Genomic DNA, 25,002 nt, shown 5'->3' on the forward strand with positions numbered 1-25,002 from the left:
TACCTGGCCTTTTACAAAAGAAGTTTGCCAACCGTTGGCTTGTACCAAATGAGGCATGCACCTGGAATTAAATAAGGGTCGAATTTATTCTAACACCTTGGTTGATAAATCATGGAGGAGGGTAGAAAGAATGCTAAGAACAACCATAGTACCCATTAGAGATACGAGATACTAATTATTCACATTCTAGAATAGTGGGCTCAGAAGCTTAAAAATCAAAACAATTAAGAAAAACTGTCATAAGTACAAGTAAAATATCCTCTGTCCTCAAAATATAATTGAAACACCAAACACATTTCAAAGAGCATTAAAACTCCTTAACTCAGTATATGAGGCCTGATATAACACTCCCCTGTCCACCTCTTCAAACTCATTCCCTGCCTCCCTTCTCTCTACTCTGATTCCCACTGCCTGGTCTTCATGTCCACTGCTATGTCCTCTATCCAAAATTCTTCTTCACTTGATTTGGTCCCTGGTATTCCTCACTATACAGGTCACCTCTTAAACACCCTGGCAAATATAGCCACAATACCCCTACACCCTTCCCCCTGTGTTACCCCACTTCACAATATTTGGTTACAGCCCTATTAACACCACCCCAAATGTTCAATGTTTTATTTGCTCATCGGGTATACGGCAGTTCAGACATTAAACTGAGAAATGTTAATTGATGCTTTGCCTTTCACTGTATCCTGGTAACCCAGTGGTACTGGCACATGGTAGGTACTCAATAAATGCTTACGGGGAGAAGAAGGTGCTAATAATTATAGAATTTCTACAATAGTTTCACCCTTCCTCCATTAGGGTATTTATTTCAAAGACTTTCCTTACAGATAAGGACTATGTTTAGATTTTCCTGATCTCCCAGGGACTGAAATATTACCTGGCACACAGTCATTAGAAGAATAAATTAAAGAATGAATGCCACGTAAGGAAACATGAATAGCAGGATGCTCAATCCCTGGGAAGGTGGTGCATTTTGTAGTGAGGAAATTCTGAACAGCAGCCACCAATGACAGTTGCTCAGAATTGGAAGCAGCTACCTCACAGTACTCTGGGCTCCCTGACACAAAGATGGACAGACTTAAATGCCATGGGGGTGGGTTATAAGTAGAGCAGAAGAAAATACTAGATGACTTCCAAGGTCACTTGGTGCTCAGGAGTTTTCTGAGTTATCCTATCTGAGTCTCCTTCTCAAGAGTGAAATTCATCTATGGTCATCTGATGGCGGAGCTGAGCTTGGAATCATTTATTCCTTCCATGGCTGAACAGTTTCATCAAAATTATACTGCTAGAACCTGATTACATCTGGGAATTTATACCATTTACAACCAACAGATGATTTGAAACACAAATAAAAGCCCCTGTTGAGTTGTTTTTCAGTGCACTAGAAGGCATGATCAGAAAATATTTTTTGAGGGTACAGGTACCAATATATAGGCCTCAAAGTGAGAGATATGAATGTAAACATTAGGATGAACTGATTTCACCACAAAGCAAAAGAATACCTGGTGTTTGCACTTTGTTCACTCAATGGAGCTTATACTTCTCATCCTTTAAGCAAGGTCAACAACTTAACTCCATGTTTATTTCCCATGTAATATCAGGAATAAGAAAAGCTTATTTAAAAGAATAAACTAGCGGGGTGGAAGGAGGAGTTTTCATCAGAACTCAATACCACTGTTTTTTCATTGAAAGAACCAGGGTTTCAAACCACTGATTTTCGTGGTTTGATTTTCCTCTGAGGTTTGGAATTGGTCTGATTCAGAAACCTTTTAGAAATGTACCTCTATTTCCCTGAACTTGGTGGGTAACAGTCTCCTCCAGAGAACAGATCTGCCATCAGACAACAGGTATGGAATTGATTTCTCATGACATGTGAAGTTAAAATTTCAAAATTACACTTTCCCCATACTAACGTAATTCACAAAATGGGAGGAAGAATTTCTCACTGTGTTTGGCCGGAAGGCCATTACAGATTCTCACCAACCCAATATTTTTCACTCAGATGTCATTAGGAAGGTCATTATTCTAATTCTTCCATGACTGTGCCTCTGCAGGTTGCCATGTCTATTATTCATTAAGCTGGTTTCCACCTGACCCAGGCTCAGCCATCAAATCCTTACTTTTCCAGCTGCTTTTTGGGTCTTGAAAATTACTTTATTAATGGCCTTGGCATAAAGGGCAAAGAGGAGCCTGTGAAAAGGACTGAATAATTCAAGATGAATATAGGAGTAAGAATCAAGTCCAGGTTATCTAGACCAAGAATCAAAATATATTTATGTACATAAATAAAACAGTAGTTCATAAATCTGGGTTACCATCAGCTTTGGGCTTCTCAAATATCTATTTCATGATCTCCATCAGAGATTTAGATACAAGAAGCCTGTGAACTGGTTATATGCTAAAGATATCAAAGCAAGAAGAAAAATGAATTTTAGCAGTCATTTCTTCCTTTTTTTCCCCCTATTTTGCTGTGCCAGGGATCAAATTAATAGTCATTTCTTAATGGAAAATTTTTCACATTGGACACTTGTGCAATATAAATTATAAAGACAGCTACTTTTTTTCTTTTAAATATACTTAAAATATAAATGATACTTCAAATAGGAATAACATAATCAGCAAGTAGGTACATATTACCTAAATTAAAAACACAGATTTGAAGTCCTCTAGGAATACTTAATACCCTATAATGTGCTCTTTTACCTCACCCAGAAGCCATCTCTAACCTAGTTGTGTCCACATCTCAAAGCAATAGATAGATCTACATGTTTCAAAACGTATAGATAGCTTAAAGTAGCCTGCTATTATTTTATTATATCTAGCTATTAAAAAGTCCTAAAGAAAAAGTGTGTAATATCTGGATCTGTTTTCACTGAAATGCCCAATTTCAACCATGACACACATTAGTCTATGGGCTGTCATTGCCTATTATCTATTTAAGGATGTGGTCTACAAGAAAGGCATCATCTACAGACTTGGAACTGGTCATGTCACATGACTCAAGGGTCTTAGTTTCTATGACCTATATTTACAGAATTGGTGATTTGGCCAAACTGCTTATTTTAATATCACAGGTTTACAACTTTGTGTTTAGAATGAATTACAAAACACTTTGCCTTGCATATATTTGATTTCATTATATGATTATATAGACATTCCAAGCCTCAGGTGTAAAAGACAGTCTACTGAAACCTACAAAACATTGACAGTAATAAAGCATCTGCCATACTTGCTGCATTTCCACATTACATATCTCAAACACTCCAAAATCCATTTTTCTATATGTTAGTATCTCCAATTACTGAGAGAATTTGTTTGGTAGCAGTAACAAAAAATTAAACATCTAAAACATATAATTCTGTTATAAACTGACATATAGCCAAAAAGCATCATTTAGGTTAGTTAACCTTCATCTGGGTAATAAAGTTAAACATGGAGAGTTTTCCAGATATTTTTAGATGGAAGCTAACATTATTCTAAGTAGAGCAAAGGAAAACAGATTAATCTGTGTTGAGGTTGACAAAATATTTACAGAACCTCCCCTAGAGTATCTTCGGCTATGCTGAGTGGATGCACTGTATGTTTTGGAACAGGCTGGTCAAATCATGTGAGGAAAAGTTGGATTTTTGGACAAGCTTGGGTCTGAATCCCAGCTCTCAGTTGTGCTTTTGTGTGTATGACTTTACTTGTATAGACCGTGGTTTTCTAGACCATAAAATATTAATGCCCACCTGTGAGGGTTGTCATGAGAATTAAAATTATAAAACTACTAGTACACGATTCTTTTAGATTTTGCTGTGTGCTATAGTTTTAAAGGCCTGTTTGTGCATTCATCTGTTTGGTCCTTAAAATTCTCCTAGGAGATAGGCTATCATTAAGACACTAATTTTACAAATGTGCAAGTGGATGCTGGGACTGGAAGATAGACATGCACAGGAGTCACAGACTGGCAGGTGAGAGCTCTGGGTTTGAAACCAGGTAGTCTATCTCCAAAGTCCTCCCTAATGGATCCCCCATCCCATCTATCTTAGCTACCTGTATGTTGGAGAGAACAAGGGACAAAAATTACAACATGGGAATACCAAGGGTTTGTAAATGCTTTGACCCAACTGGCATTGGGCAGATCAAAGATAACTAATTAGAAATGAAAAACTTTAGATTGTTAATTCCTACTTGGAAGAGGGCTTAAAGATGTAGTTAGAGAGAATTTCCTAAAGGAGACAGGGAGACTTCTGGCCACTTCTCCTGTCTACAGGACTAGAGTCCAAAGATTTTGTACCCAAATCATCAGGAGGAGCAAGAAGATTTAGGCATTTACATATCAGAGGGCTTAGAGCCTCAACACCGTTCAAAGGCACCTGCTTCCACATGTATAGCCAAACCCAAACACTCGGCATCATGATTGTTTTTGGTTTACCAACCTCAGTCAAATTGGATTTATTCTGGGAACAGATGCAAATTATAAGGCAACTCCACAAGATAAAAGCTACTGCACCCTGAAGATACTAATTCTTCCTGCAGTAAATACATGCATTAGGTATAAACAGAGGCAAGGCACTGTTTATCATGACTTTAATCAAAGGATAAAAGTTCTTTGGCAAATTGCAGCTCTCTTGAAATTTCTTTCTAGATGAAAATAATAACAGTCAAAATCCTTTTCATTGTCAACATATGGTCTACTCCTTTCTGTGCACACCAAATCCTTCTTAGGAAATCAGTTTGGGTTGAAAGCAGTGGGTATGTGGAGATTCCTCCACATCTGCTTCTTATCATCCCTTTGAACAGGGCTGCAGTTTTTAATCAGAAACACCGTGGTTATCTGTTAAAATACAAAATCCTGGGGCCCACATCAAACCTACTGAATCAGCATGTGGGATGAACAGGAGTTTTCTGCACGATGAAAACCTACTTCAGGCTGCCAGACGTGGTGGCACATGCCTATAATCCCAGCAGCTTGGGAGGTTGAGGCAGGAGGATCTCGAGTTCAAAGCCAGCCTCAGCAATTTAGTGAGGCACTAAGCAACTCAGTGAGACCCTGTCTCTATATAAAATATTAAAAAGGGCTAGATGTGGCTCAGTGGTTAAGCACCCTGTGGCTAAATCCTTGATTTAGAAACAACAACAACAAAAAAAAAAAACAACAAAAAAAAAACCCTACTTTTCAGGTAACTGTGAGGAACACAAAAGACAAAAGATGCATGTCTCTGACTTAACCCTTTAGAACACAGGGATACGGCAGAGGGTAAATATATCAGGATAGATAGGGTTGGTTGTTTCCTTCTAATTAAGAAGACAGTTGTCTGAATTTTCAAGTGGTCGTGTTTTTTTGGAGTTCAAACAAGATTTTTGAAAAGCCCGAGTCATAGGATCAGAGGAAAATTTTCTCAAGAATTTAAGCTAGTAGGCAGTAATTAATAGTGAGAATATTCACTGTACATTAATTAAGTGAACTCAGCAGGCCACAAACACTCCCAATGCCAGATACACCTTTCTAAGGCCCACCCTACCCTAATTTTATAGATAAGAATATTGAAGTTAAGATCGATACTAAGACATACACAGGGCCCCTGGGGGTAGCAAGTGGCAGGGCTGGGACTGGAACTGGGTGGTCTGGTTATGGGTTCCGTGCCTGAGCCTATGTCCTAGTCAGTCTCCACTACCCATGCTGTCCTGCACTTGTCAGTTTCTCCCCACTATCCCTCAATAGGAGAGGCAGAGATTTTCTACTTGAAAAAGGAGGAAATTGATGTTCAGTGAGGTCAGGAGGCTGGCCCAAAGTTGCATATAGTAAGTCACAGATCTAATATTCCTTTGGTGACCAGTGTCAAAGTGTATTAACTATCTAGCTTCATTAAGAGGTAAAATGTCCTCTATGTTTGTGATACTAAAAGATAGCTAAATCCCCGTATTATGTAGAAAATCTAGTATAAGACCATAAAAACTTCTCAGTGAATAGAACATTTTTTTAAAAAAAAATTTAATCACTCTTTTTTAAAGAACTCCTTTTCTTGTTCTTCTACAGCAATCTGAAAAGTAATTGCTAATATTTCAACAATTATTAAGAGACACTTCCCACTGCATTGATACTTTAAAATTGAATCTTTAAGTAGAGCATTCAAGCACCATAAACATAGAAGAGGGTAAGCAAGCATGTTCTATAAATAGTTCTTATGAGATCCCAGATTACTTGCCTAGCATAAATCTCTCTCTCTCTAATATACCTAAAACATCCTCCAACCAAAGAGGTACACAGTAATTGCCCTAACAGATAGCTCACATTAAACTTATTACCCAGCATCCCTTTTAAAGGAATGAATATTGTTTTAATGGTTTGGTTAGTTGGAATTCAATCTTGGATTATGATGTGAAAATTTGATGAGTGGAAATTTTGGTCTTTGTCAGTGATACCTGGAATATGGGAGATAGTTGGTAGAAACTTGACAAAACCCAGACCCCTAATTGCACACTAGAAAACACACATCATCTCCTACTTCGTGTTAAGCACAATTAGAAACAGGACCACAGATTCCTTCTGTCAAACAAAGTCCTATTATCTTCATTCTCTTCCTCAAACAGAAGAGCCATTAAGAACATAAGGGAGAAAAAATGAATATATTTTCCTTACCCATTACTACCCATCACTAGGTTCATGGTTAAGATCCATGTAACAAAATTCAGATTAACAAGAGAAAAGCAAAACAAATTTATTTTGTTAAAGTTTTTTGTGATATGGGAGGTTTCAGAAATGAAGAACCAGGGAAATGGGAAATTGTTTTTATGGAATTAGGAAGAAGTATGATTGGAGGGAAAAAGGGTATGATCAACGGTAATACACTGGGGGAGGGGCTTAGAGTGTATGCTAAGGTTCTTAGCTTTCGCGTCCGAGGCAGGAATCTTCTACAATGTGACCTACTTTTAGGACAGGCAGGTCAGATCATTCTTTTACAGTCCATTTTAGTGCAGGAGAGACAAGGTCAGAGAATGACCTTCCTGCTTCTGTGCTTTTCTTTATTTCCTTCACCTTAAAATACTCAGGATGCCAAAGTATCCTCTCTGGGGTAACAAGTTCTGAACCCCATCAAAAAAAAAAGCACAAAATCCAGGTCTGAGGAAACTTACATTCTTGGGGGATGAAAGACCAAGCAGAAATAAAGGAACATAAGTGAACACACACAAATGAAAGGCAGAATTCAAATAATAAGATAGGGAATAGGCGGCTTTGGAGGGCTACTCTGGGTGGGGGTCAGGGAAGGCTGATGTGAGAGACAAATGACTGAGAGAGAAGAAAGAGAGGGCTTACCAAGCTTGTAGGACCTCCAGATCACTCACTGCTGTGGGCCCCTGGTAGACGGTGATGCTCTACTACTGTTACACTCAAAAAGGAGAGCTAACAATCAACTGTGAAGTAAGAGGTGACTTTTTTCTTCCATATTTCCCTTTTCCTGCTACAAGTGCCTTACTGAGTAAGCCTTGCTCTTTGTAAAGCAGAATCTAAAGCCTCTGAAACAAAACCCCTCAAGTGGCATCATGTTCAAGAGGCTAACTCAGTGGTGCACCTTCATTAACAGAAACAACAGCTGCTTCGGGGGAAAAGACCATTACTGGGCTTATTGCTATTACTACCCAGCATGAGACAAAAATGGTTTAGAACCCAGGCATCAGGCGGAACGCCGCGAATCATACACAGAGGCAAAGATGAAGAGAAAGGCCCCCGCGCTTCCTGTGGCAAACCTGCTTCAAAATGTGCAACTGTGTGAATTTCAAAATATGAAACGCTCCAACTGTAGTCTTCAGTCTCGGACAGCTGAACAGTAAGGATGCTGCTGTGCTCCCCTGAGGGGCTGCTGACTTTAAGACTGGCTTCCACGGGTCATGGTTAGATATTCATCATCACTTACTATTTAAGGACCATAAACCTTCAAAATTGTGCACTTAGGCCAAATTCACTTATCTAAAGATGTCTCTGTTTTTCATACCTATCCCACCTGTGTATAAATTAACTTTGGTAGTAGTTCAACAAAAGGTTTGCAACATCCCCATGAATTCATGCAAGGAATTTATGTAATCATGTTGGAGACAATTAAAAGACACAGCAAACATAATCTGTTTTTAAAAGAAAATAATACTTGTTTAAAATAAATCAACTTAAGCTAAATAATAATGATGGTGATAGTAACCACACTTGACAATTCATAGATAAATGCTATATGTTGCTATGTGTTAAGAATGAACCATCATCATTAGCATCAAAGCTAAAAAAATCATGAGATTTTGTCAGATAGCTGGGACATCAAAGAGTTGTTGCTACTGAAGTCATGAGACTCTATGGCTATGGTTCTTAGCCCTGTAAAACACAACACTTGTTTCAAATGTGTTTTACACTAATCAAGACATCATCCAAACACCATAAACGCACTCTTTTAAAGCTTGTGATTCAGTGGAGTTTAGTATACTCAGTGTTATATGACCACCATTAATTTCACAATATTTTCATTACCCCCAAAGGAGACCAATACCTGTTTGAAGTCACTCCTAATTCACTCCTTTCCCCCAGTTCCTGGAAACCACTTCCTGTCTCTATTTGAACCTGTTTGTATAGCAAATATTTTCAATACCCCTTTTCCAAATTCTAAAATAAAATGTTGAGATCATATAACCTATCTATTCATGTAAATTTCAATTATGCTCAATATGTGCATATTACTAATCTGTGCATTCCACTGAATATGATTTGTGCATTCTTCCAAGGCGAGCTATACCTCTACACTATCACTTTCAGTAACTAAAGGAATTCCATCAAACAGATATTGCATAAGGCATCTCATCCAGTGTGATTGGAATGCACATTTGAATACTGAGTTTTTGAAACTCTGGTAACCAGGTTTAAATATTTGTGTTCTGTATTTCAAGAATAGATTTCAAAAAGAAGCCACTGGTATTGTATCTCTTTTTAGTGTCTGTATGTTTGGGATTCTGTCATGGAGGTAGACAGAGGCATAGATGAAAGCTGAATGTCCCCTCTGTTCCTGCCAGAATATCATGTGTCTAAAGCAATCTAGGAGTGAGAGTCCTATCATAAGAATTTGGTGGCACATTTGGTGGCAGCTTCTTTGAGACATTAACCCCTCAAAGGCACTTCCCAGACATTCTATTTTAAAACTTCCACAGTATATGTGTTAAACATTAAAGTGATATACAAACTAAGATGAAAAAGGAACCACGTTCATTTGGAAGAGTTTGGTGCCAAATATTATGCTGTCTAGTCCTAGCCAGACTTGGAGTCATAAAATCTCACATAAAGCATAACATTAGCATGGTACTGTGATTTGCCTCTATTTTTAGCAAAACTAGAAAAAGCAAAAATAGCCTTTTCTATATAGGACAGAGGCACAGGACTTAACTACAGTGAAATTTGCATTTGTATGAAAGTAGCTTGAAACCCAGCTTCACAATCAGCCAGGAATTTAGTCTTTTTACTATGGAGTCACTGACTATCCTAATAAATCCTCCTTTCCTTTCTAACACACTTAAAAATCATTTTTGAGCTCCACTGATTCTATTGGGTTTGAACTTTGGGATTTAAGTACCTAGGGAAGAAAATAATAGGTGTGGGGGTGCAGAGAAGAGTGAGATGCACAGGGCCAGTAAGGAAGGAAGACACCTGGGGCCACCGTAACCTTGTTCTTCCGCTCAAGAACATGAAGCAAAAGCAGACTGTGTGAAGAACTAAAGGCATGTCAAAGATGCCCCTGGCTTAACGTGGAACACACAAAGTCCACATGGATCTGATGTGCTGTGTTTATGCAGTCCCTGCCAAGAAACCCTTGGATTTCAGTTTCTGCTTTCGAACTCCTTGATTTAGTTGCTGTTTTAGCTTTTGCAGAGTAATAATTTTACTACAAAAGGTAAATGTCTTGTAAACTAATGGGAAACATATTGTTTGGCACAGTTTATAATGTCAGGATTTATGATTCCAACACTGAGGGTCTCTCTGACCTCGAAGATAACATAATGAAACAGCAATGTGCTGCAAATGACTCGTTGTGATTTTTTATTAGTTCTCATAATTGCCCCTTATTAATTTGTATGCACATAATAAGCACTCACCTTCACAGTCTGTCCGGCTTCAGGGCCATCCTAGAAGAAGGGGAAAAAAAAAAAAAAAAAAAAAAAAAACCAGCAGAGGTGAGAACAGATAGATGGTATCTCCTGCTTATTCAGAAATATCACCCGTTAATAATTTAGATCCAATTTCATTGTGTGTTAATTTATAGCATTCTCATGGGGACCATTCGATTCCAATGCGTGGGACCAGACAGTTCTCCATTTCTGTCTGAGAGTAAGTGAGAAGTTATGTATAAAAATGATATAAATTATCCAGTGAGCCAACCCCCTTGCTACTTTTCATGCTCTTTGCTCTTGGCTATGGTTTTAATTGCATTTAAAGAAGGCTGAAAATGTTTGGGGAGGTGAAGTGTCACACCTTTTGGTTATCTTTAAATCAGACATGGCTTAATTAATGGCTGATTAAGTCTCTTCTCAGGAAATCTGCTGTAATCGTAATCTGTTAAGCAAGAATATGGGATGTTTTATAAGGGAGGAGTCCTTTCTGGCTACTGTGACCTTGGGGAAGAAAATGAGTGTGTTCACTGCAGCAGGACTCTTTCCCCATCCTGGTTCTCTCTCCCAGCTTCTGATGTCCAGCCAAACTACTGTCTTGATTGAAAACCAGCAGACCTACCTGGTCACCAGCCATAATACAAAGCAAAAGTGCTTAGTGGGTTTGAAAGAGCAGCACAAGAAACGTGCCTACAATGAGAATATCCAAAATGGAACAACCACAGATTGGCCAAATCTATCTCCCTCTATGAATCTGATGAATGGTCTGAGAATTTTCCTGCCCTGATGTGGCTAGAATTAAGCAGGCCTGGGTGCTTTTCAAACCTGGAGTCACAACATATTAGTGGGACATTAAGTCAACTTAATAGGTTACAACCAATATTAAAAGTAAAGCACAGAGTGATAGGATAAAAACTTTTAGAATGCACAGACTGGATAAGCACTGTTTCGTGAAACTCTGGTTCCCATACCTGTATAGGTGTATGAATGGGGAAGGATGTACGTGATTGTTAAATATATATATCTACTGTGGGTTAAAGTAAAAAAAACAAGTTTGACAACACAGTATGAAAGTGCTCTAAGGGGATATTCAAGTTAGTTGTTATAGAATTCTCTATAGAATCATGTTAGATAAGCAGCACTGGAATTTCTTATAATCATGAAGTTTCTTCTGTTATTTTATTGAACACTTACAGATGTTTTCACCCATTTTACTTGGTCCCTCTGGAAATAAGGTTTGCAACATAAGCTTAATAAACCCACTCTGAGCCAAACTACCTTGCTCAAAGGTGACTTAAATGGTTCATAAGACAACACACACACACAGTATTTTGGAGGAAGTTTAGATATTTTCAATTCAACCAAAGTAGCAAATTTTTTTTCTAAGAAGTAGATTAGTCTTTTTAATCAAAGGCTTTAACAGTTCTCTTTTCTGGTTTCTTTGAAAATCTATGGCAGAGAGCTAAGGAGGTAAACACTCAGTTTAACTAAAAGTTTGAGGACAGAGACCACATTTTGGAAGAATTGGATTCCTTCTTGAACACAGGTTCCAAAATATTAAATTTCAGAATCACAAAAAACTTTGTGTATGCACTAACACCTCAGCCCTCTCCATATATGTTCTGAAGGGGTTCATAGTAACTTACAATTGATTCACACACCTCCCAGCTGATGACTCATTATGGACTTCCTCCTTCAAACCTGGAAAGTACTAATCCAACTTCTGCCTAAAACTCTCCTGTGATTGCAGATCTGATTGGGTATGGGGTAGTTGGGCCATACCCAATCAATTAATTTAGCTTGTATCAATTTGTCATCAATCACTGCAGCTTGCATTAAAAGGTAAGGAAAAAAAGAGATAAGCCCTATGAGGGTAAGGTTCAACCTAACTTGTCTATCATGGCTCCTTGGAAACTAGAACAGGCTCAGGTCAGGCATTGCTCACAACATATTTACCATGGCAAGAATATGCCAGTTCCAATATAAGATCCGGAATGTCTTAATATCCATTAAGTCCTTTTTCCATTACTCCCAATGCTACAGACATTGCCCCTAATGACATTCCACAGTCCATCTGGGGCCAATGGACGGTAGAGTTGCCCTGGATTAGTCACATCTTTTTGTGTTATTATGTAAATGAAGAAAACCATGCTGCCTTCCTGGTGAGATGTCATGTTAGAGGTAGAAAACCCAATACTAGGACTTAAAGAGGTAGAAAAAAATTTATTTTGAGAGATCTGTGGACTCACCTGCATGGAAAAGGTAAGAGAAGTCCCCTGGAAATGCTTCTCCACCACTGTCCCAACTCTCTGGGTCACTTGAAACAAATCGGCCACTTCATCAGGATGCAGGTCGCGGAAGCGCTCCACTGGTCGCAGTGGGCACACAAGGACATCTGTAGCAAGGTCTGTTAAGGCACACCAGGCTTGCTTTGGGTGGTATTCTTACCAAGCAGCTTATACCCACAGTATTGCATCCCCTTGACCCAGGAGCAGAACTTTCAAAGACTAAGGAATGAAGAAACAAATATTTACCAACCACTGAACACCAAAGAGTATAAAGAGAGCTTAAAAACATGGTTAGTTATACTTCAAAGGAGAAGCTGTGGTGCACAAAAGAATTTCTTTTAAGAGAAGGTACATTAGGGTACAGAGTGACTCCAGTGCTTGCTGAGATAATTATACCAGGAGGCAAGATCTATTCTGGACTATTATCTCCTGACCCCTATTCTAAACCTCTGTCCTCTCCAGCAGCCAAAGGCATTATATTGCAGAAGCAAGTGGAATATCCAGGAGCTTTTTCTAGGTAGAACGTCGTGATTAAAATTTTAATGTAAGTTTAGGTTTAGGGAAATAACAGAAATACATAATGAACAAATGATAGGAGCTGATTTTATTTTTGAAAGGTGAATGGACATTCTGAAAATGTACAGTGAGCTTCATCTACAACTAACAAATATGCCATGTTATTAAGCAATTTATGACAAGGGTTCCTGAGACTAAGGATTACTCAGAGTACAAAAAGACATTTGACTGTTATGTATATCTAAAAAGAACAATTTTTTTAAAAAAAGCAAAACACTTCTATATTAAAAATCCATAGGGCCTCCTAATCACTGTAAGTAATTCTATATCAATGATATTACAATGATTTGACTTAGGATTTCTTAACTTTATGATGGTATGGAAGCATATCTATACAACCACTGTTTCTCACTTTCAGTGTAGAATTAAATACATTACATGAAATCAATGCTTTCTTATAAAATAGGATTTAAGATCTCATGAAAATAGAAGGGCGATTAGTAGAGTGGGGAGAGGAAGAAGAGGAGAGAAAGGGTAAGAACTGGGGAGTGAGATTGATCAGGTTATGGTATGTGTATGTATGAATAGATCACAATGCACTGCAGTTACATATATATATTATACATTATATATATATATATATATATCTCCAATTAAAAATAACTAAATAAGTAAAAGGAAGACTAATGCAATAGAGGAAGGGGGTGGAGGAGGGGGGGAGGAGGGGCAGAGTAAGTACTGGTGGTGTATACATTTATGAATATGCCAAACTGAACCCCACTATTATATATAACTATATTACACTATTATGTATAACTGATGGACTTTTATTTTCCTTAAGATAAAAACATTTTTAAAACAAGGTATTTGAGGATAAACCATAAAAAAGTGTTGTCTGCTTATACAAAAAAAAAATCTTAATGTATTCTGTAAATTAGACAAGGCAACATATTTACATTATTGATCTGAGTGGATAACACAAAGAATGTAAGTTTCATCACTTATTAGTAACAAATTAATATTCACTGTTACACTATCGATAACATCTCAGTTTCTTTTTCTATTTGAACTCATGGCATACATAGGTCTGCACATAGGTATATGCAAACATATATTCTCAACTTATGATGAGGTTACATTGCAATAAACCCACTGTAAGCTGAAAATGTCCTATAATAAATGCATTTCATATTCCTATCCTATTGATGCCATAGTTTAGACTAGCCTACCTTAAATGCACTTAGAATTTACATTTGGCTACAGTAGGGCAAAATCATTCAACACAAAGTCTATTATAAAAGAGATCATTGACTATTTCATGTCATTTGTTGAATACTTGCTAAATAAAAAAAAACAGAGTAGTTGTGTGGGTTGGCTTACATACCACCATAAACTGAAAAAGTGTTAAGTCAAACCATTGTAAGAAGGTGTTGTCTGTGTGAATACATGTTCAACATGTATTAATGTTTGTTTAATTTTCAGATACTGGCAGGAGAAAAATACACTCTTGGTCTTGTTTTCTGTCCCCTTTTTTTTTCCCTTTGTTTTAAGAAAGCCATGCAGCCGCCTGGATCTAAGCAGGAAAGGGGCCTCATAAAACCACAGTCTTGCAATTGCTAGTCTCACCAGAATATCAAGCGCTTCAACCCATCATGCTATTGGTTGGGCTACTTGGGGCCCAAGGGAACTGCACTCAGCTCAGCTGGGCAGGCCAGATTTCCATAAGGGGGAGTAGCGGGGAGAGAAAGGGTGGAAAACTGATTAATTTAACTCATAATCAGGAAATTCGCATCAATGGTAAACTAGGAAAAGAGGCATTTGTTAAATCTGAGCTCATTTTTCAAGAGAGAAGGGAGGCCTTCACCCACAGGGCATCTGATTCTTAAAAAGATAATTATCCTTCTTTGGCAGGGTTGCTTTATTATCATGGGTCAATGAACCGTTTAGAAATGAAGAATTTCCTTTCATTTCCTTTTAGCAGATCGCTAGCCTCCACTCCCTTTCTGTTGCTTTTTCTTTGTTAAAAGGGAACCTTCCCCATCTTTCCTCTTCCTACTTTCCTTCACATCCTCCCTTAGTCCCTGACTTCACCAAACCACAGCCAGATGACAACCACGCAAGCTTCCATAATTGCTGGGTTAGGCTTTGTCCCTGCACAGCAACCAAGTGGGGAAAGGAACAAGATTTTACTTAAACAATTGCTTACTGTGAAAATTGGTGGAATGGATCTGACTACCTTTGACTCTAATGTAAATTTAGTAATATCAGTAAAATCCAAAGTTTTTTCTTCAATGCCATTCCAAAAAAAAAAAAAAAAAAAAAGAAATCTTGTCATTCCTGCTTGTCTGATGCAAACAACTAGCTTGACGCAATGTTTAATGACTCAAAATATTTAAAAAATTAAGTAAAAGTGGCTGAATTTGCCATATGATTTATCCTTGGTTTACCCAAACCAGGGTCATATTATATTCGTTTATTACTTTTACTGACCATTAATAGTAGTCCTACATGTCGAAAAAAAGTTCAACAGTTTCAATACAGTTTCATTTAGGTGAATATTTTGCATCTGTAATTTTGTACATTGTCCTGACATATATATTCCTTACAACCTAATCCCTTGTTAAGAGTCACCTTATTTGCCTACAACATACACATTTATGTGCAACTTGGTTTGTTTTACTGTGGGGTGGTCATCATCTTTGGTTGATGCCCAGAGACTGGGCAAATGGGCAGACTAACATGGAAGTGACCACACAGGAAGCCTCCACAGGACTCCCCCACAGGGGTTACACTGACATAGAGACATTCAGAGTCAGGTTCTGGAGCTCATGCAAGCAGTTAAGCTAGCCAGCAGCAGCACACTATCCAATACTTCCCGGGGCTGCTGCCCATCTGCCTCCCAAACCTCCCCTTTGGACCTGCCACATCTGCCTTCTTTCTGTTTCTCAAACACACTAGATTCCTTCCTAGTTTGGAATCCTTTGTCTTGACTGTTATCTCTGTCTAGAATTCTATTCCTTCTTAATCAGATTTTAATTCCGATGCCACCCCTCAGAGAAATAATCTATGATCACAGTTTAAATTACTCCCCAGTTACTGACTCATACAATACTATTTTAACCCCTCCCATAGCCGTTCTGCTAGTTTTGGGAGTCGGCAATTACATATTCAAATGAGCCATCTCCACAAGAGATGGCTCTTTTCTGTTTTTGAATTGTTTCATCAGTGCCTAGAACACCGTACACACTAGTAAGCATTGCTGGAAGACTGAATAAATGATTAACCACGGGCTCATATCAGCCACCTCTCAATACTAAGACCCCAACAATACTAAGATTTTAATTTTCCATCATTTATACAAGATTGGGATAATCTGCAACTTTTCTTTCTAATTCAAAGATGTTTATCCTTAATTTGTGACCTGGTTAGAATGAATGCTGGGTATGAACTGAGAGATCTAAATTCATTTTTCATGTAAACTAATCTCATATGAGTTTAAAGGAGGTATGATTATAAAGGCAAAATTCTTTTTTAAGATGCTTTTATAATTAAAAAGAAGTGGCTTTGAGAAGTGTTTCTGTTCAGAGTCTCAGATACTATTTATGTAAATGCTGCTTTATACTGTGACTAAGGAATGTAGTTAGCCTATTTATTTATTTATTTTTGGTACTAGGGATTGAACCCAGGGTACATAACCAGTGAACCATATCCCTAGCCCTTCATTATATTTTTATTTAGAGACAGGGTCTCTCTGAGTTGCTCAGGGCCTCTCTAAGTTGCTGAGGATGGCTTTGAACTCCTGATCCTCCTGCCTCAGCCTCCTGAGCTGATGGGATAACAGGCATCTGCCACCATGCCCTGTCCAACTTATTTATTTAATGGACATTGAGCATCAGCTGAATGTGGGGCACCTTTTGGCTCTGAGAGTAACAAAGGAGACTAAGACATTGCTCCAGTTCTTTCTCAGTCTAGGAGATGTTTCGATACAATGTGAAGCACATATGTAAACAAAGAGGGGTACAGTAGAGCAGAGAGGATCACCCCGTGCAGTAGAGACCTGAAGCTCATAGAAAGCAAGGGTTCCAGTGTAACCACTGGTAAGCTCTAAGCAGAACAGATTACCCTACATGTAGCTGAAACCACAAACAGATCATTGAAGACTTATAGCAGATCAGAGAACTTTTTCTGTGAAGAAAGATGGTAAATCTTCTAGGTTTCATGGGTCAGATACCTAAGTAGTCACAGAAAATACAAAAACTAAGGTGTGGAACATTCCAGTAAACCCTCATTCACAGAAAGAGGAGGCAGGTCAGAGTCAGCCCATGGGCCTCAACTCCTAGTTAGAGGGATCACATTTGAAAGAGGTAATGAAAGTACATTGGAAATACGTGGGAGCCTATTCTCTTATCCTGAGCTGAAGACTATGACACCATCTTAAAAGAGCATCCCAAACTTAAAAATTTCAATTTCCAAGAAAAATACCTGTGCCAGGTAGCCCATTTTAATGACCCTGTGGAGCACTTCTGATGCTTTTCAGAATTAATCATAACCACCAGAAAACATGCTGTGTTTTTGACATCACAGAGATAAATCATGATTCTTTCTCTCCAACGCAAATGCAGGAATTTCTGTCATCTCTAGTTGGAAAAACAAAGCAGATTATCTTCAAATGCATTAGAGCAAAGCGGTATGCTACTCACAAATTCACCTAAGAATAATAATATTTCTCAAAATATGTGCATAAAGCTTTAGAAGAAAGCACAGGATTGCCTAAAGATGGTAGGTATCATTTGCTACATTTTGCTTCTAGAGAAACAACTCAGGGAAAGAAATTAATTTTGAAAAACAACAGACAGCTCTGGTAATTCTGCTGCCACTGTTTATATGCCAATTGTTTTAAGATAATATCACAGATGCAGTATGATTTAATTTAGAGACTCTTAGGCCTTCTTAATGGGTAAATCCTGCATTATAGGTAGGATAGAAAGAAATACTTTAGGTTCTATTTGCATAGGGTTAATACCTCTGTTAAGATTTCTTAGCCAAAAGGCATTTAACCTTTAAAGAACTAAACTAAAATGAATTTCGTACTTATTCATACATGTTTATCTGTATTCATCATGTAAAGGGGTAACCAAGATGAGAGCTGGTCTATCCTTGTACTCCAGAGTAAGGAAATTCATTTGGCAACAACATTTTTAAAGGAAAAGGGCAGTAGTTAACAATTTACTTCTGACCGTTGACAAAGATTTCTTATTGCAGAAGAAAATCAAAGAAGACCTTTTAGGGCAAATGAGGTTTAAACTGAACTTTACAAATAAGAGAGTAATTCAACCAGTGAGTCAGGTGTCAACCTCCTCATCCATTCATCACACAACTTGAGCCTCTTCTCAGTCCAGGGTTTGTGCTGGGGACTTAGGATGCCAAGATGAATAGAACAAGACAGTTGACCTGGGAGAGTTCACACTCTAATGTCCCAAACTGTCATGCAGTGCAAACCGATCATTGCAGTACAGACAAGAGCGCTACAGATAGAAATCAGTTTAGAAAGCTGTGGAAAAACTGAGGAGGCAGGATGTAACTCAGCCTTGGGGTATTAGATAAACTCCTCTGTCTCATTTTGTATTTCAGTTTTCTAAAGTTGGAGCCCCTTTTTCCAGATTTGAACAAAAGTTCATCCTTGAAAATGGTCTTGCTATTTAAGGGCGGCCTCAAACCAAGTTGCTGGGCATTCCTCCCAAAGCCAAAATCACTGTTTCGTTTATACGTGTGCATTTATTTTCTGAATCTTCCCTACCAGCCCATAAAGTATAATTATAACTCTGCAGATGAGACAGTTACAGGGTAAAGTAAGTCACTTGCCAGGATGGCACACCCAAAGTGAAATTAAAAGCAGAACTTATTTCAAGTCTGTCTGATTCTAAGGCCCATGCTGTGAATGGTAGTGATGGCACCCTTTTTTATGACTTTCATGTCTCAAGTTCTCCCTTGATTCTTAGGAAAAGTGTGCCTTGTGTTCCCAGATCCTTCTGTTCATGGAAGAGACCAGAGGATTTGTGAAATCTGAAGATACTATGGAAAACTGCTAAAGGTCTGAGAAACACCTTGCCTGAAATGAAGAAAGCAGGGGAGATATACCATCTCAGAGTGCACAGAGGCCTCTGAGCAGGGCAGCGAGCATGCCCTCATTCTTCTAGAGGACTGCACACATAAGTAAATTATTGTGCACCAGGGGTTGAACTGCAGGAAGTAAGGAGGGATGCAGAGTTTGCATTTTGACCCCATTTACTCCTTGACATTGGATTTCTTCAAGGTGACTTTGGCTCTTAAGTTTGCCAGACTCCTGAGGAGGATTACAACTGCAGTCAATGCCAGTGGATCAGGTTGTAAGACACAGTGAACCCCTTTGCATACTGGACAATCTAGTGATTGAGAATCATTGACTTTCTCACAATAGCAGTTACATCATAAGAGACTAAGCAGATGTGACCATAAGGGTCCTTCCCTTTCTACACATCTATAGGTAATGTGACTTTGACCCTCATCCCATCAAGAGTTGCTGTCCATTTCCCCTCTCCGTGAATCTGGGCTGGCTCTCAGACTTCCTTTGATGAGTGGATTATGGAAGAAGAGTCATTGTTTGACTCTCTAAGATTAAAATTTAAAAGACCTTGTAACTTGTGATTTTTGCCCTCTAGGGACTCTGAGGCCTACACACTAGGAAAAAGCCTAGCTAGCCTACGGGCGAGTAAGAGACAACATGGAAAAAAATGAAGTATCTGAGCTGATGCCCAGCATCAACTGTCAGGGATCCTCTCAGACCTTTAAGCCCAAGAGAGTCACTGACTGACTTCAAATTCCTTTATCTCTTGTCTACTACATGATAACCTACCCCCAAACCGATTAAAACAACACTGCAGCGTGTTCCTTTCATGAGTCTGTGGATGGTTTTTGCTATGGGTCTTACCTGGGCTCTCTTGTGCAACTGCTCTTCTCAGCTGGAAGGCAAGCTGAGTCCACAGGGTCCTTCACTATATCTGCTGTTTTATCCCAATCCAGATAGATGGAGAATTTCTAGAATTTTCCACTATTGGTCAAAGAAAGAAAATCACAAGCCAACCCAGGTTTAAGGTAGGGAAATTAATTCCACCTCCTAATGGAAGTAGAAAAATCACATGGAAAAGGAGTATGGAGAGAGTAGGTATGTTGCATGGGGATTATGATGATAATCATGTACCATGGGTGGTAACTCTGAAAAAAGTTTCTGGGCACTTTCTGAAAATGAACAGATGCCCAGGGCATCTTAACTGTCCTGCTAGGTATACAAAGCCATGACACTTTAGAGTTGAGATGAATCTTAAACATTATCTACTCCAATATTATCATTATCTGATGAAAATAATAGGGCTAGAAATGTTAATTGATTTGCTCAAAGTCACATAAAGTTAGTTAGGAGCACAAATGGAATTGAAACAGAAGCTGTTCCATTTCCCAAACCAAAGCTCATTCTATTGCAAATGAAAGACCACAACACTACTTCAGATACTGTCTTCAATGCTAAACAATGGCAGACATCAATAACCAAAAACAGAATTATCTCCTTGAATCAGCAAAGTCCAAGAGTCCTTATCAACAGCAAGCTCTGGGCAGTCACCACCAATTGGAGTGGGCATGGAACATGCCTGTGGCCTCCTCTACTACCTCGTGACCATAGGACTGATGGAGTCAAGAACAAAATGAGATGCTTCAAATGAGAATCTCTGCCTGATGACATCAAATTTCCATTATGCTGCTACATTTTTTATTTAAAATATATTTGATAAGTTTAAAATTTGTTCAAGGATAATTGACAATTTTTTAAAAATTTGAAGCATTTCCAGAACAAATATGAAATATTTAAATTGAGTCGTGACAGAGAAATGGAAATGTACTGATTCAGATGATTAATTAAGTATGACAGAATATTATTCTCAGAATCACTCAGACTTGCCCACATTTATTTTTCTATATCTGGTCTATTCTAGGGACTCAGAATACAAAAGTCACCAAAATAAATCAAATCATCAAAATATCATTGATTTTGATGAGGCTGATTAGCATGTGTATATATGAATATGGAGAGAGGCAGCATCAAATAATATGATGAGAAATTAGTCATTCTTCTGAACTAATGGAAAAAAGAGTGTATTTATTTCTATTCCAGATCTGTATGCAGATTGACAAGAAATTTTCTAGTTTGTATCACAGACTTCTGCAGACCTTGTATAATTCATCATTTATTCTAACAAACACTCTCAGTCCTTGCAAATGTTTAAAATAATCCTTAATGTCGCTTCAAAAAACAACAGAATGGACTGTGAGCTACTTTTTAAGAGTCTATTTATTTTATTTAAATAGCACAGTAGCAGAACTTTGAATCATAAGTAGATAGCATCCCAAAAAGTGATGTCCTCTTCACAATGTGGGCACTTTAGTGAATTTTCACTACAGGAAAAGTCAAAAAATTGAGAAATCCAATTCTGAAGAAGCATGCCACCAGTTTGGGTCACACCTTTCTTCACTGAATTTTAACATAACCATTTCAGAAACTCAATGAAGAGCTCATGAGAGATTCACCATCCATAAGCTTAAATGGAATGGATGTAATTTTGAGCAAATTTGATTTCTAGAACATGATGAATTCCAGAACAATGTAATTAGGATAATGAGAGTACTCTGCTCATAGTTGGATCTCGGGCAAGTATCTCACAAATTTCTACTATTTCATATTTTGTCCTGGGGAATCCTAAGGACTTAAGATAGGGCTAGTACTTGGTCATCTGAGAGAAGACAAGTCAGCTACCCTTGAAACTGCTACACTGGTTTAGATGCTCCAAGGTGAGAATTGCATTCATAGAAGTAGATAGAACTTCCAAAGAAAGCATATGACAAGGCAGTGTATCGCATGACAGTGTTCTGGTAGAGTCACTGGTTTTAATTTCACATATTTTTTGGTCACTTTTTCAAGGCAAAGAATCCTACATTGCTTGACATACTAGCATCACATCGGAAGAAACTGTGCTTGTATCAAACTACATAGGTGGGAAAGAAGTAATCACAAGGAAAAGGAAAGAACCTGTGTAATCTTCGTTGCCTACAATATCCTAGTGATAATCAGCAACACTAGGTAGATAATATCACCCTCTCCATTTTTACAGATTCAGAATTTGAGGCCCAAAAGGTTTAACTACATGTCCAAGGTCAAATACCTTTCAAGTAAAAATCCTGGCTGGAGTCATATGGTACAACTGCCAAGGTGTTTTTGTGCCTCCCAAGGCAATAAAAGTCTTTGTGGACAAATTGTGGTGTTTACTACAGTGAGGTGACAGGATATTAGTTCCATCAGATATTATTAGATATTCTACAGAAAAAGAAACTCCAGACGTCAAAAAGGAATGAGAAACACCAAATGCAATGAAATAACATCTATTATTTCTCTACTCATCAGAATATTTAATATGCTAATGTGCATTCTAACTTTCCAAAAGAAAATACACTAAGTAGTATTACTCAAATGTATGTAACTATAAATTTATTTTACTACTATCATCATCATCATCATTATTTAAAGAACATTGTGTAGGACAAATGTTCCAGACAATGTTCTGTGAATTCTGAACCCAAAGCAGAAGTGCCTAAAGACATTTTCTACTTTTTAAACAAAAGTTGAATAAATGTTCTGTTAATCATATATGCAAAAAACAAAAAAAAAGATAGAGAGAGGAATGATACATGACATAGCTAAGAAGTTGAGCATTACAATATAGCACATTTGATACGGTAGTCATTAGTGCTGTGTGTCAAATACTTTAGGTTATTGCCTAAACATGATCAGGGTACATGATCAGAGTCTGCTTTCTAGATCCTTGTGGTTAAGTGAACCTTAAGGAATTCATATCCAGCAAAAATGATGGCTGCCACTTCCAGGCCAGAGTCCCTAACTGCCAGTATGAGACCTCATAGCTTGCCTTCTTTCTCTAAGAGAACCAGCAATGTTGTGTCAAGGTGGTTGCCTAGCAATCTAAGTTGGAAGGGGACTCTGGTTATCACAGTCACAGTGACTACAGCAACTTTATTGCTAACTAGGTTTTACTTATTTTGCTTAATGTCAACCAAACTATAGGAATGCTTAGAACCAGAACGATAAAGAGGTTTCTGAGGCCCTGATAGGGTTCAGGAGGGAAGAAGAAGGAAATTTATTAGTTTTGGCTGCCATGAGGGAGAGAAGAATATTAGCATTCGTGCCAAGTATCTGCCATTCTTCAATTATAAAGCAATAAAAACATTTTTTTCAAGGACTCCCTCTCCCCCTTTTTTAATGATGTAGAAGTCATTTCTGGGTCTTGCAATGTCTCTGGATAACCATTATGAAAATCTATTATTATTGTTATTGTCCTAGAGATAGACAGAGGTGTCTGGGATTTAGATAATTCTGGTTAGGAGGGTACTGGAAAGGAAAATTAACTGTCACTCAAAAGTGTCTGTCCATGATGTATAAACACAGGAATGGGAACACACTAATAAGAAAATGTTATCAAAATGCTCTTGGGAGTTAAGAGCTGGAGATGTGTTGCAATAATAGAAATAAAACACACTTAGCAGCTGAAAAAATATTTAAGAATCATACCCATCGAGAATTTTTTTTAAATTACAGATAATATGCTCTAGTATGAAAATAAATTTAAAACCTTTGTAAAAAGATATTTGGTCTAGAATAGCTCAGAAAGTAAGGCTAAGGATTTGTAATTCATTGGAGAGCATCTACGTAACATAAATAATTTAATTACAATACTGTGTGCATACTTCTACTTCACCACTGTGTGAGTAAACAAGGGTGTCTTAAGCCTCTATGTCTATGGGTGACCAGATAGAACTGGGGCCCAAACTCTCACATAGCTAGGACTCTACCAGGGCAACCCCCATCAGGTTCTAAAAAGCACATGGATTCCAACTTTCAGTTTACTCATGCAGGTTTGCTTTAGGTTTCCCTTAGATGTTCAATAAAGTTGGCCAAGGCCATGGAGCAACATAGATATCACATTTCAGACACCATATGAAGACAGAGTAGCCAACTATAAATATGGGAGAAGAAAAATAGAAAATGAAAAGCCCAAAGGAAAGAGGAAGATTAATAATGAGGGGGACATATTCAACATATAAAATATTCTTGGAAGATAAGAAATCATCCTTCATAGACAGACTCAACTAACATGCTTGGTGCCCCACATAGGGTTTCACATCAGTAGACCGTCAGTAAATATTTTGTGAAAAAATAAATAACATGTCACTTTACTCAGAGTTTAAGCTTGGAAACAATTCTTTCTCATGTGTAATTTCCTTAAAATGTTACAGAAACTGGTTTCTTAAGAAAACTGAGAACTGGTCCATACTCAACTTACTTAATGAAATTAATTAAAGGAAATGCATTTAGCCCTTAAAAATAAATCTGAGCTCTAAATTTCTAATGTAAAAAAGAGCCACCTTAAAGTATAAAAAAAAATGAATAAATACAACTTGCCCTTCCCTTCACACACCAAAATTTAAGGTTCGCAACTTTTGAATGGAAAACCTATTGGTCATTAACTCAAGAAAACATAGAAATATCTGAAGATTGTTCCCTGCTTTTTAATAATGATGAAAACTCTTCTGTGACAAACATTAATACTGATAGAAAAATACTTTATTTTTAAAAATCACGAAAGAGAGCCTTAATTATGTTAATTTGACTTTCTCATAGAATCTGAATCAACACCCACCTTCCATCAAAGAGTTAACAATCCAAAAAAAAAAAAAAAATGACATGAGAATACTTCATAGTGAGAGGTATTCAACAAGTGTCTAATGAATGAGCTTGAGTTATTGATGAAGATATATAAAGCCAAAATTTTGGAGAAAAGATTAAAGCCAAAACACTGTGGAGAAAATGTATAATTTTCATGTATTCATTCAATAAATATTTATTAAATAAGAGCCTACAGCCTGGAAGGTGCTGTGTAAGACCCTATGGATATAGAACAATCAGGTATATGAATTC

The 25,002-nt window shown here is 37.7% G+C and overlaps 1 protein-coding gene across 15 annotated transcripts in view; it reads right to left on the reverse strand.

The window, feature by feature from the left end:
• FHIT (fragile histidine triad diadenosine triphosphatase) overlaps window positions 1–25,002 on the reverse strand; it is a 1,508,523-nt gene that overhangs the window by 279,000 nt on the left and 1,204,521 nt on the right. For 14 of the 15 annotated variants that reach the window (XM_079114457.1, XM_079114456.1, XM_079114463.1 and 11 more), the window contains 2 exons: window positions 12,375–12,520; window positions 10,114–10,143 (listed from right to left, as the gene is read on the reverse strand). In XM_079114457.1, coding sequence (XP_078970583.1) covers window positions 10,114–10,143; window positions 12,375–12,520 — 176 coding nt within the window. Of the gene's footprint in view, window positions 1–10,113; window positions 10,144–12,374; window positions 12,533–25,002 lie in introns of all 15 variants that reach the window. The other variant, XM_079114458.1, reaches the window with a different exon arrangement.

The sequence above is a fragment of the Sciurus vulgaris genome (genome assembly GCF_902686455.1).
Source record: "Sciurus vulgaris genome assembly, chromosome: 16".
Lineage (NCBI taxonomy): Eukaryota > Metazoa > Chordata > Mammalia > Rodentia > Sciuridae > Sciurus > Sciurus vulgaris.